This window comes from Phytophthora sojae (assembly GCF_000149755.1).
Source record: "Phytophthora sojae unplaced genomic scaffold PHYSOscaffold_7, whole genome shotgun sequence".
NCBI lineage: Eukaryota > Oomycota > Peronosporomycetes > Peronosporales > Peronosporaceae > Phytophthora > Phytophthora sojae.
In genome coordinates this window covers 3962330-3974602 of record NW_009258121.1, presented here as the reverse complement: position 1 = coordinate 3974602, position 12273 = coordinate 3962330, and the positions used below count along the sequence as shown (strand labels likewise).

Sequence of the window (12273 nt, the reverse complement as noted above, 5' to 3'; positions counted from 1 at the left end):
TGGTACCAGGCACACGGGTAGGCACGTGAGCGCCATGAGGATGATCCACGTCGTCGCGCTGAAAGCACCCGGGAAGAGGCCATCCAGCAAGGTACCGCCCAGCACCAGGAAGACGCAGGGCACGAGCAGGCAGTTGGCCATCTGCGAGACCACCGACAGATAGCGGCCGGGTTTGCCCATTGCCCACTCTCCAAGATCACCGTAGGTCTTGACGGACGTGGGGGCGAGCAGCATGACACGGCAAATGGCGACCGCGCCATAGACGTTGGCGAAGGCCATGAAGGCCATGGCGATGATCGCGATGAAGGGGCCGGCACGCGAGAAGTTACCGGGCATACCAAGCGTTCCAATGCCGTAGACGCAGCAGAAGAGGTTGAAAGCCGCCTTCGCGTCTTCTGCGGTGAAGAAGCCTTTGCGTGACATGGTGCGAGCAGCGACGGATGACACGGGAGGGAGGAGCGGTGGAGCGTCGCGGTGACGGTAGTGGAGGAGGACTTGAGCGGAAGCTGGCAAATCCAGGAGTGAGGAGGTGGAGGGAGTTGTTGCCTTGACGGTGGCGACTGCGGATCGCAGAGCGACACAATGCCAACCACAGTAGGGGGCACACGTGATGTCGAGGAACGAGCATGCACACCTGCGTGAGCGTATTGAAGTCAGATGGAGTTGAACTCAAAGAGTTGTCTGTCCCTTGTCCGTTTGATGAGAGAGTTGAGAGAGTCGGAAGCCTTCCGGTGCGGCAAGATACAGGACTTCAGCTGCGCGTCAGTTGAAAGTTTAGCCTATTAGACTGCAACATGCCCTCCAAATGCCTTTTTTTCAACCAAACTGTAGCACCGTGGTCACCACGGGGGCGATGGTGCTGCTTTCGCAATCTTCTGGATTTTGCGACTTTGATCATCGAAGTAGTCGTAGGATCTTCATCGAAGGACTCATGCAATCTCACTTTCCCGTCCCTCGCTCTCTCCGGAGTTTGCATGTGCGCGAAAGATTAAACGCGAAGCCAATCTACATATCGTTGACAACGTATTCCAAGTACCGCTTGAAGGGCTGGGCCCATCTACCTCGGACCGAGTATTTATTGTAGAGGTAGCATTTGCCACACACTGCTACAGTCAACCGAACAATCTACACTCGATAGCACGGCGACAAACAGCAACCACTCCCAACACTTGTACGTGTTAGATTGAGGCCCTCTGGTGCGGCATGTGGAGCTTTGGCTGGAAAGAGCAGAGTTACAACGGCTTGAACCCATCTTCCGAAGCTCGCTTCTGTTCAAGATCCCTAGTCTGGTTTTGTGCAAACTGATTAAAACGTTTAATCAAGGAGATGTACACGAAAGAAGTGTGTGATCGTGAGAACGCAAGCATTTGATAGGTGGATGGGTGCGTGACGCGCCCTAAATGACATGTATCTTGCACCCCAGCAGGTCTCCGACTCTTTTGTAGCAAATCCTATCAAGTGCCAACCTGGCAAAACGATTCCCAACTGCTACATGAACGCAACTTCAATGCATTTCACACCCTCCACGCTGGAATTTGTACAGTACTCGCAAACTAAGACATAGGATCCTTCCTCGACATCACGTGTGCCCCCTACTGTGGTTGGCATTGTGTCGCTCTGCGATCCGCAGTCGCCACCGTCAAGGCAACAACTCCCTCCACCTCCTCACTCCTGGATTTGCCAGCTTCCGCTCAAGTCCTCCTCCACTACCGTCACCGCGACGCTCCACCGCTCCTCCCTCCCGTGTCATCCGTCGCTGCTCGCACCATGTCACGCAAAGGCTTCTTCACCGCAGAAGACGCGAAGGCGGCTTTCAACCTCTTCTGCTGCGTCTACGGCATTGGAACGCTTGGTATGCCCGGTAACTTCTCGCGTGCCGGCCCCTTCATCGCGATCATCGCCATGGCCTTCATGGCCTTCGCCAACGTCTATGGCGCGGTCGCCATTTGCCGTGTCATGCTGCTCGCCCCCACGTCCGTCAAGACCTACGGTGATCTTGGAGAGTGGGCAATGGGCAAACCCGGCCGCTATCTGTCGGTGGTCTCGCAGATGGCCAACTGCCTGCTCGTGCCCTGCGTCTTCCTGGTGCTGGGCGGTACCTTGCTGGATGGCCTCTTCCCGGGTGCTTTCAGCGCGACGACGTGGATCATCCTCATGGCGCTCACGTGCCTACCCGTGTGCCTGGTACCAACTCTTAAGGAAGGAGCTGGCGCTGCTTTCGCCGGCTGCATGGGTACCATTATCACCGATGTCATCGGCGTTGCCGTAGTTATGCACGGCATGCGTGGCCACCCCAGCATTCCGAAGCCCGACCTCAACTTCAAACAAGTTGCAGGCGCCTTCGGGAACCTGGCCCTCGCGTACGGTGCGGGCATCGTGATTCCGGCGCTGCAGCGCCAGCACAGCGATCCCACGCGCATGCCTCGTGTGGTGGGGGTCACGATGACCTTCATTTCGGTCTTGTTCCTCATCCTGGCCAGCACGGCGTACTCGTCGATCGGTTGCCAGATCTCAGGTAATCTCCTGTACGCCATCTACCCGGACTCCGAGACCGGCCTGACCACCCTGGGCTTCGCCTCGGACTGGGGTATGGTCGTCCTCGCCTACCTCTTCATGCAGCTGCACATTACGATCGCCTTCTCCGTCATCCTGAACCCGGCGTTCTACATTGCCGAGCGTATTGTGCTCGGGATGCACAAGTCTCCCGTTGCTGACGTCGAGAACAACCTGCTGAATTACGCCGACGTATCCACTCCGGCCGATGTTACCGAGCGCTCAGAGAAGCAGTCGCACACGTCTCGCGCTTCAAAGCGCCGCTCCTTCATTTCTGTGGCTGATAACGAGAACGTCCACCTCGGCGACCCGGAAGCGGAGGCTGCGGAATACCGCGGCGCCAACGCCATCAAGTACGTGATCCTTCGCGTCGTTATGATCGCGATCCTGGTGATCGCGTCCGTGATCCTGAAGGACCACTTCCACGACTTGGCCGACTTCGCGGGCGCATCCTGCATCACGGTGAACTCGATCATCCTGCCCATTGTCTTCCTCGTGAAGAAGAAGTGGAACGTCATGCCCATCTGGGAGAAGGCCCCGGCGCTCACGGTGGTCGTGGTGTGCTTCTGCCTGGGCTGCTATGTGACGTACACGTCGGGCCAGAACCTGTTCGATCCCAGCGATGACGACAGGGCCTTCCCGTTCTGTGCTCCGGAGTTTGAGAATGCCGTCTACTACAACTACACGGCCGAGCACGAGAGCTAGGCTAGACAAGTGCAGGTGTATGTGAAGTGTTGGGCGATTGTAACGAAACGAATCATGTTTGAACTTAAATTGAAGGCCTTGCCTGGTTGTGGGTTAGTACTGTACTCCTACGATTTTTTTGCTCAAACGCCGCGCTTTGTCCGTGGATGACTTTATGAGCAGTTTTGCTTCCATGAACAGAAATTCATGAACAGTGAAACACGTCACATTTTGTAGAGACCCGATATATGGACTGTAAAACGTTCACATTTAACATGTGCAATACCATGATGCAATTACACTACCTAGTTCTCGTGAGCAGCCGTGTAGTTGTAGTACACAGTGTTCTCATACTCTGGAGGGCAGAATGGGAAAGACGTGTCGTCGTCGCTGGGAGCAAACAGGTTCTTGCCCGAAATGTAGGTCACGTAGCAGCCCAGGCAGAAGCACACAACGATCACAGCCAGCGCAGGAATCTTCTCCCACATTGGAAGCACACCCCACTTCTTTTTCAGCAAGAACACGATCGGCAAAATAATCGAGTTGACCGTGATGCATGAGGCACCAACGAAGTCCGACAGATCCGAGAAGTGGTCCTTCAGAAGCACTGAAGCAATCACCTGGATAACGACGATCACAATACGAAGAACCACGTACTTGATGGCATTGGCGCCGCGGTATTCAGCAGCCTCCGCCTCCGGATCACCAAAGTGCGCGTTCTCGTTGTCAGCGACAGAAATGAAAGAGCGCTTAGAAGTGCGTGACTCCTTCTCGGAGTGCTCGGCGCCATCGGCCGGGGTAGCAGCATCAGCGTAGCTCATCAGATTGTTCTCGACGTCAGCAACAGGAGACTTGTGCATTCCAAGCACAACGCGCTCGGCGATGTAGAACGCCGGGTTCACGATGACGGAGAAGGCGATCGTAATGTGCAGCTGCATGAAGAGGTAGGCGAGAACAACGGCACCCCAGTCCGAGGAGAAGCCCAGGGTGGTGAGGCCAGTCTCCGAGTCCGGGTAGATCGACCACAGCAGGTTGCCCGAGATCTGGCAGCCAACAGACGAGTAGGCCGTGCTGGCCAGCACCAGGAAGCAGCACGAGATGAAAGCAATGGTCACGCCCACCACACGAGGCATGCGAGTGGGGTCGCTGTGCTGGCGCTGCAGCGCCGGAATCACGATGCCCGCACCGTACGCGAGGGCCAGGTTGCCGAAGGCGCCTGCGACCTGCTTGAAGTTGAGGTCGGGCGAAGGCACGCTCGGATGGCCGCGCATGCCGTACATGACGACAGAGACACCAATGACGTCGGCAACGAGGGTGCCCATGCAACCAGCAAAGGCCGCGCCAGCTCCTTCCTTGAGAGTCGGCACCAGGCACACGGGCAACACCGTAAGTGCCATGAGAATGATCCACGTCGATCCGCTGAAGGCACCCGGGAAGAGGCCGTCGAGCAGAGTGCCGCCCAGCACCAGGAAGACGCAAGGCACAAGCAGGCAGTTGGCCATCTGCGAGACGACGGTCAGGTAGCGGCCGGTCGTGCCCATGCACCATTCACCGAGGTCACCGTAGGTCTTGACCGATCGAGGCGCGAGCAGCATGACACGGCAAATGGCGACCGAGGAGTACGTATTGGCGAAGGCCATGAAGGCCATGGCGATGACCGCGATCACGGGTCCGGCACGCGAGAAGTTGCCGGGCATACCAAGCGTTCCAATGCCGTAGACGCAGCAGAAGAGGTTGAAGGCCGCCTTGGCGTCCTCCATAGTGAAGAGGGCGCTGCGAGCCATGGTCGAGTCCGTTTCGAGTTGGCGGCTTGAGGGGAAGGCGGGAAATTGCAGACTGAGCTTGAGTGAGGTGGGCGGTGCAATGCCTTCGTGTGCCCCAGCTCACCTAGGACACGTAGCGGTTCAACTGGCGAAGTTCTCAGGCGATACATTTGCACAAACGGAGCGGGGGGCGTAGCCAACGCAGAACGGGTTGCAGCAGGGACCCCTCTGTGCGCTAAAGAGTGGGCTCTATCAGTCCTCCCGGCGACGTCAGTTCCTGAGGAGCCTATGAGCGCCGGCGGATCCTTGGCCCCGCACTTTCTGGTGCGGGATTTAACGCTCGTGCACCGGCACTCGCACCGCGACACCGGACTCTGCGCCGCCAACTGTGGCCAGCAAATCAACACTTGCCGTCTCGGACGACGTGGCCGACTGATTTTAATCCGGCGAGAAGAACTCGCGAGTTCAACCCAGCGCTACGGAGAACTTGCATGTTAGCTCGGACGTCGGCACCAAACTCGCACAGTATGCGCGGACGCCCAACAGCTCAAGCAGTTCTGTATGGGGTGCAATTGGCGACTTGATGTACGAACGGATCTATTGCTTGTGTGGGTTTGCATCCGTCGTGGGTTTGCAGCGCGGCCGAAAGCATCTTCGGGATGCTCTCCGAGTGTACATCACTCTTCGTTGCATCGCACGACAATGCTGCTGCGGAAGCGAAGCATGTGGGGCAAATGGAGGGGCATCGGCGCCAAACGAGCTGCAGGTGCTGGTTGCCGCCATGCTCGCCGCCCAAAAGCTCGCAGCGAAGGGCACATCGTGGTCAACCCCGTGTTGCTGGATTGAGCGATACATGGCGTTTTTGAACGGTATCAGATCGAGTCAAAAACGCTGCGGGCGTCCGCCGTTCAGTTGACACGCCAAACGGTGTACAGTACATACATATACACAAACAACAAAGTTCTGTACTGTGAGCGCGCTGAGCACACCCAGACATCCCAACAGAATAAGTGTGCTTGGTGCGCTAGGCTGCAAGCGGTTCTTGCCTTGCTGCGGCTCGAAGCGCCAAGCCTCCGGGCTCCTAAGGAGCGCTGGGACTCAAAATGGTCCTCACTTCAACATCCTCCCAGGCTTTTCTATCGCCGATGACACCCGGCGGCGTGGCTCCCGTCAGAGGGCGGCGATTAGTCTCTTTGCAGAGAGCATTCCCACACAGCCGCGAGCGCATCAGCACATGCACCAAACCTCGACCGGATCTCGAAGTTGCCTTCCCGCCAGCATCACCTTGAAGGGCCGCACCGGACATGATTCCTGCGAGCGCATCCAGCTCGACACGACACCGGCAGCGTTTGACCCGACACCGGACGCGAGACATACCCAGTGGCAATGCACCAGAACGGGATGCTCCAACTTCAGAAACGCCCGTTGGGGCTACTAGCAGTGCCCCAAGCGAGCTCCAGCGAGACCAAGGACGCTGAAGGCAGGCGCTGCTTCGTGCCATGTTGAACGAGTCTCAGCTGAGTGCTTGCATGCATAGGAACCCCAGAGATGCGGAGCCTTCTCCGCTGCAAGCTGAGACTTTCACACGGCTATGTCGATCGCCGAAAAGAGTCGGTATCAGGAGATGAGTTTCCTCCTCCGGAGATGCTTCCCCTGGTTTGAACCGCCGAGGATGCGCTTGCCCTGCAAGCCTGCAACTTGCAGGTGGACATGGCCTCGCAGACCTTGCAAAAAGATCCGCTTGGTCCGAACTGCAGAGTGCAGGTTCCTCTTGAAGTTGCTCTCTCGAGCTCGGACCAACTTAAGGAGGTGGCAGATACATGTACGCTGCGCTTACTATCTATAGCGCTCGCCCAGTTCGGACGGGAGCTGCACCGGAACTTGCGGTCGGCAGTTCCACGTGCCGCGCCAATCGATGCCAGATGATGGCGCCCATTATTTGCATCGCCAACGCTGTATTGAGAACTCCAGTTTCCAGCATGGAAGGCGGCGCCACCTGCCGAAAGCATTTGGTTGCCCATGTGCCGGGGCGCGCTGGATGAGCCAGGCGCTCCTTGCAACGCGAAGATCGAGGACGCGACGACGCTGTCGCGAAAGACCATTCTCACTTTGGCGCTGCCTAAACTCCGCACACCGGTGACTCGCTAAAGATGGCTCGCGGCGCCTTTTTCACGATGGAAGACGCCAAAATTGCCTTCAACCTCTTCTGCTGCGTCTACGGCGTCGGCACCCTCGGCATGCCCGGCAACTTTTCCCGAGCGGGGCCGGCGATCGCCAGCGTAGCGCTGCTTTTCATGGCCTTCGCCAACGTCTACGCCTCCGTGGCGATCTCCAAGGTGCTGCTGCTGGCTCCCAGGTCTGTGCGCACGTACGGTGATCTCGGCGAGTGGTGCATGGGCCAGACTGGCCGCTACTTGGTGTTGCTTTCCCAAATGGGCGTGTGTCTGCTGGTGCCCTGCGTTTTCCTCGTGCTGGGCGGCTCGCTGCTCGACGGACTCTTCTCAAACGCGTTCGACCAGAAGGTGTGGATCGTGATCATGGCGCTAATGGTGCTCCCGGTTTGCCTCATCCCGACGCTCAAGGAAGGAGCAGGCGCGGCTTTCGCAGGCTGTGCGGGCACCATTATCGCCGATTGCATCGGAGTTGCAGTCGTCATCCATGGCATGCGTGGCCACCCGAGTGTGCTGGCGCCCCAAATCTCCTTCTCACAAGTTACCAGTGCATTCGGAAACTTGTCCCTCGCATACGGAGCCGGCATCGTGATCCCATCGCTTCAGCGCCAGCACAGCGACCCGACTCGCATGCCTCGTGTTGTAGCTGTCACCTTGACGTTCATCTCGGTGCTCTTCCTGGCGCTTGCCAGCAGCGGATACTCGTCCATGGGGTGCCAGATTTCGGGCAACCTGCTTTTCACCATTTACCCGGACCCGGTCACAGGTCTAACGTCACTTGGCTTCGCGTCGAACTGGGGCGCCGTCGTCCTCGCATACCTGTTCATGCAGCTGCACGTCACCATCGCCTTCGCGGTTGTGGTATCCCCTGCGTTCTACATCTCCGAGCGACTCGTTCTAGGGATGCACCAGAACAACTCGCAGGAGCGCCTGCCCAGGGATGATGTCGAGGCCGCAATCAGCTATGACCCTACTGGCACACCAATTTTGAAGGGAGAGCGCAGCTCAAAGAGATCGATGGCGTCGGTGGTCTCGATGGCAGACATTGAAAAGGACAATGATGTAGACGAAGAGGCTGAGGCTGCTGAGTACCGTGGCGCCAACTCGATCAAGTACGTGCTGCTGCGCATTGCAATCGTCACGTTACAGGTCCTTGCCTCCGTGTTGCTGAAGGACCACTTTTCCGATTTGAGTGACTTCGTGGGCTCTTCGGCTATCACAATAAGCTGCATCATCCTGCCTATCGTGTTCTACTTGAAGCGCTGCTGGAGCTGTGTTCCCATTTACGAGAAGGTGCCTGCGGTGGTCGTTTGCTTTGTGCTCGGTTGTTACGTGACGTATTTGTCCGGGAAGGAGATGTTTGCGCCGACCGAAAGCGACGTCAACTTCCCGTTCTGTGCTCCAGAATACCAAGACGACGTCTACTACAACTACACGGCTGAACACGAAGCATAAGACAACCGTACTCCTTGTACTACTACTTGATTAGAAGGATCTAAGTCAGTGGGCATCTAGCGTAAATGTAATCTGGAATGTTTCGATCTAGACGTGAGCGAAGTTGCAGTCAACTGTAGGTGTGGGCACGTTCGGATCTAGCTTGCAGTCGATGTGGAAGAGGTCACACAGAGCTCTAGAGCTTACTCCTTGAAACTTGCTGTCGCTTCGCCCCAATTGAGGTCGCGGTGGCAGAAAGGAGTTAGAGCGAGTACTCACGACCACTGTTCGTCTTGAAATGGACGAATCCACCGGCATTGACGCCAGTAAAGGGTGCGGGGGTAAATACGAGTTCCCGACACCTTCCGTCGTGCCTTCATCTTCTTCCCCCAGAACGCTTTGTCGAAGCAGTGGGTGATGGTAAACCGGCATCGAGGGGTGAACACCTGCGCTAGTGCCGCATATTTCAGTTTGCGCCAGCTCAATCAGCTTCAGCAACTGGGCATACTCGATTTGCATTTCGTTGAGCTCAAACAGTAACCTTGCAAGACTGTTGAAGCGGAAGCTGGAAAGGTGAAAACCGCAGCGTCGGAGCACCAAGCGCATGTTTTCGATATCAATGGCACCAGAATGTCCAGGATCGCACGCCTCCAACTCTGTCTGCAGGTCGCCAATCGAGAGCGTCTTCGCTTGCATGCTATTCCACAAACTGGCTGCGAACTCGGAGCGAAGCTCGACAATTTCGCGAAAATGGTTAACTACTTCGTTTAGTGTGGTGCCATCCACGCGGAAAATGCTGCTAACGAGCACCAAGTTCCGGAATATCGGCGGTTGGAGTATCAAGGTGTTCAGCACCAGCGGCAGTGGGATAGCCAGCACCTCTGCTAGCCCCGAGTCCTCATACACGATCCCGATCTGGTAGGCAACACACTGGGCTACAAGCGCCAAATAGAACCCATTGAGCATCAGCAACAGCATCACGATAAAGTGCCAGGACCTTCGTGAGAACCATCGAATATCTATGCGGGCCACAGCTTCCGGTACCAGACTGCTCTTGTTTTCACCACGTTGACAATGTTTTCGCAGTTGGGGCGCTTCATACATCTCTTGCACCTTTTGCATGGTCAAAAGCGCTTGCCCAGCGTCCTCTTTGGTCCACGCTCGAGCTTCCTCGCGCGCAATAACTCTAAGATGACTCTCCAGGGTCGGTGGGTCTGCCGCCATCCCAGCAGCCTTCAGCAGTTGCTGAACACAGGATCGAAAGTAAACCAGGACGGCGACATGCACCGTTAGCAGCGCCCAGGCAAACCCCACCAGAACGATTACGAGACTGCGGCGCCTGGGTAGATCTGGCTCGCTGTGCTGCAGAATGTCTGTGATACCCTCCAGGCTCCAGGCCACAGCGAGCAGCAGTGCCCACATCGGAGCACCGACGTCAGTCATATGTGTGATCTGGTTATTTTGCGCCTGCCGAAGGTACTTGGAAAACGGGAAAAGCTGAGGCAGATCGAAGCGAGCGAGGAACAAGTGGCGCAGCAGGCGCAAATGCACCAACTCTTGGACATCGCGTGCTTGGCTGCTTGTTGCTGAGACCACAGCGTCGGCCAGATCTTCGGTGGAGAGCAGCTCGGCGCGATCAGCTCGAACGTTGTGTTTCCGCAGGCGCAGGAAGATGCAGACGGTCTGCAGGATGAGCGCCAGCGCCAAGATGAAGATGGTCAGGTCGGCCACCTGGAAGGCTGTAATAGTAGCGCTGCCCCCGTCTACACTGGGCGCCTCCTTCACCAGCTTGAGGCCGAGGCCGATGAGTCCGAGGATCATGAGCTCGCGGTACGCCTTGCTCAGCAGCTGCTCATACTTGGCGGAGACGGCGGCGCGGCGCTCCAGAAGGTGCAAGGCGCGCTCGAAGAGCAGCAGACACACCACCAGCACGCTCAGATGCAGCAGTACGCGCCATAGCTCCACGACGTCCCCCACGCGGAAGAGCGACGTCCCTGCCATGGCTCTCGTGTCCTAACGAGTGCAATACCGCAAGGTCGCTAAAAAAAACTTCAACTTGCGTCACTAAAGCGCGGCGCGTGTACTTCACAACAGTGACATTTTTGGCTTCGATGAGTGATGCCGGGCTGCGCGCGCGCTTCCGGCAGCGGCGCTCGGAGCCGAGCGGCAGCGTGGAGCTGGGCGCGTCCTCTGCCAACGCCTACTTCACGTCCAAGCGGATCCGCCAGCGCGTGACTCGCAAGCCCAAGCCGCCGCCTCTAAAGGAGCGACAGGCCGCAGAAGCCGCCGCCGCGCAGAGCGCGAGTCGGGCTCAGAAGCAGCGGAGCAACCGACAACGTCAGCAGGTAGAAGAGGACGACGTCGAGGAGGACGAGGAACAGAGCAACGCGCTGCAGCTGCCCCCACGTGGAGAGCTGCTCGCGGAGCTGCGAGCTGCGGACGAACACGTGGAACAGCAGACCAGACGCTTCCAGCAGCACTTCCCAACATGGAAGAGCGAGCTCTTGGCTGGCTACAACCTGCTCTTCTACGGCGTGGGGTCCAAGCTGTCGTTGCTTCAAGTAAGTAATCTTTGGCTCACCGAATGATACACAATTTTGTGTTCAAGACTAATGTGCTGTTGTATGCGAGTAGGAGTTCGCGTCTACCTACCTGAACGATGGCATTGTTATGCAAGTGCATGGCTATCTCCCGACTGTCTCGCTAAAGTATTTGGCTGAGGCTATCCAACAGAAGGTGGAACTCTTAGCATACTTGTGTTTACGGCCCTTTGCAAGCATGGTATTGACTAGCCCATCGGGTTGTTGATCTGATTGGGTGTGTAGGTTCTTCGAGTTGACGCGAAGCCAAACCAATCGCTATCCCAACAGGTAACGCTTTAGCAGGTGCAACCATAGCTAGATGAACTTATCTGTGGGTGGAACTAATCGCTACGTTTCCTCTCACCCCAGTACCGAGAAATCGCCAAAACTAAGCCAGGCTCGCGTCATGTGACCCAAGTTTATCTGCTCGTCCACTCGATAGACGGACTGGTGTTGCGGAACCCTGAGGCTCAGACGTGTTTGAGTTGGCTGGCGAAATCGCCTTTCATCGCGCTTGTTGCTTCGATGGACCATATCAACGGCCCCTCGATCTGGAAGGAAGAGGACTCTCTTCGGTTCGAGTGGCTCAGCCAGAATATCGACACCTGCGAGCCGTACACGGACGAAATCGAACTGCGGTTGGCAAAGCGCGCGAAGACGGCGGACGCTACAAGCAGCGGAGTCAAGTTTATTCTGCAAAGTCTCACACCCACCGATGTGGCGACTCTGCAAGAGCTAGCGCGCCAACAACTCGCTGCTGCCGATTCGACTAAGAACCGATCTCGGAAGCCCCAAATCGTGGCTTACCAGTCCGTCTATGAGGCTTGTCGCAAGAAGCTATTGCATTCCACACCGCTGGCAATGAAAAATTCTGTCAAGTGTCTGGAGGACCATGGTCTTCTGAAGCAGAGTCGAGTCCAAACAGTGGAGTATCTGGACATACCGCTGCCCGAAGCGATTGTCAGGGCCGATATTCTTCAATTGGAGCCTCAGTAGGATACTGTAGAGGTTTCTTGTTGGGCAAGGATCGGTGAACATCGTAGAAACTCAACATGTATCGCCACTTTATTACTCTTTTCCAGGCAG

The 12273-nt window shown here is 56.8% G+C and overlaps 7 protein-coding genes across 7 annotated transcripts; 3 read left to right on the top strand and 4 right to left on the bottom strand.

The window, feature by feature from the left end:
• Nucleotides 1–13: 13 nt before the first annotated feature.
• On the bottom strand, nucleotides 14–423 carry PHYSODRAFT_337153 (hypothetical protein; the record flags this gene model as incomplete). The annotated part of the gene is made up of 1 exon (XM_009534781.1): nucleotides 14–423. A coding segment is annotated over one exon (410 nt), but the record flags the coding sequence as incomplete, so codon positions are not given.
• Nucleotides 424–1767: 1344 nt separating this feature from the next.
• On the top strand, nucleotides 1768–3258 carry PHYSODRAFT_517932 (hypothetical protein; the record flags this gene model as incomplete). The annotated part of the gene is made up of 1 exon (XM_009534780.1): nucleotides 1768–3258. The coding sequence occupies one exon, from the start codon at nucleotides 1768–1770 to the stop codon at nucleotides 3256–3258; it is 1491 nt and encodes a 496-aa protein (XP_009533075.1).
• A 284-nt stretch (nucleotides 3259–3542) lies between these two features.
• Nucleotides 3543–5021, bottom strand: PHYSODRAFT_516875 (hypothetical protein; the record flags this gene model as incomplete). Its single annotated transcript, XM_009534779.1, has 1 exon — nucleotides 3543–5021. One exon carries the CDS (start codon nucleotides 5019–5021, stop codon nucleotides 3543–3545), a length of 1479 nt encoding a protein of 492 aa, XP_009533074.1.
• A 1060-nt stretch (nucleotides 5022–6081) lies between these two features.
• PHYSODRAFT_304267 (hypothetical protein) lies at nucleotides 6082–6501 on the bottom strand (the record flags this gene model as incomplete). The annotated part of the gene is made up of 1 exon (XM_009534778.1): nucleotides 6082–6501. The coding sequence occupies one exon, from the start codon at nucleotides 6499–6501 to the stop codon at nucleotides 6082–6084; it is 420 nt and encodes a 139-aa protein (XP_009533073.1).
• Nucleotides 6502–7150: 649 nt separating this feature from the next.
• On the top strand, nucleotides 7151–8626 carry PHYSODRAFT_516060 (hypothetical protein; the record flags this gene model as incomplete). The annotated part of the gene is made up of 1 exon (XM_009534777.1): nucleotides 7151–8626. One exon carries the CDS (start codon nucleotides 7151–7153, stop codon nucleotides 8624–8626), a length of 1476 nt encoding a protein of 491 aa, XP_009533072.1.
• An 87-nt stretch (nucleotides 8627–8713) lies between these two features.
• PHYSODRAFT_518156 (hypothetical protein) lies at nucleotides 8714–10606 on the bottom strand (the record flags this gene model as incomplete). Its single annotated transcript, XM_009534776.1, has 2 exons — nucleotides 8714–9658; nucleotides 9719–10606. The coding sequence occupies 2 exons, from the start codon at nucleotides 10604–10606 to the stop codon at nucleotides 8714–8716; spliced, it is 1833 nt and encodes a 610-aa protein (XP_009533071.1).
• A 110-nt stretch (nucleotides 10607–10716) lies between these two features.
• PHYSODRAFT_304265 (hypothetical protein) lies at nucleotides 10717–12183 on the top strand (the record flags this gene model as incomplete). The annotated part of the gene is made up of 4 exons (XM_009534775.1): nucleotides 10717–11166; nucleotides 11240–11386; nucleotides 11431–11475; nucleotides 11557–12183. The coding sequence occupies 4 exons, from the start codon at nucleotides 10717–10719 to the stop codon at nucleotides 12181–12183; spliced, it is 1269 nt and encodes a 422-aa protein (XP_009533070.1).
• Between the last annotated feature and the right edge of the window lie 90 nt (nucleotides 12184–12273).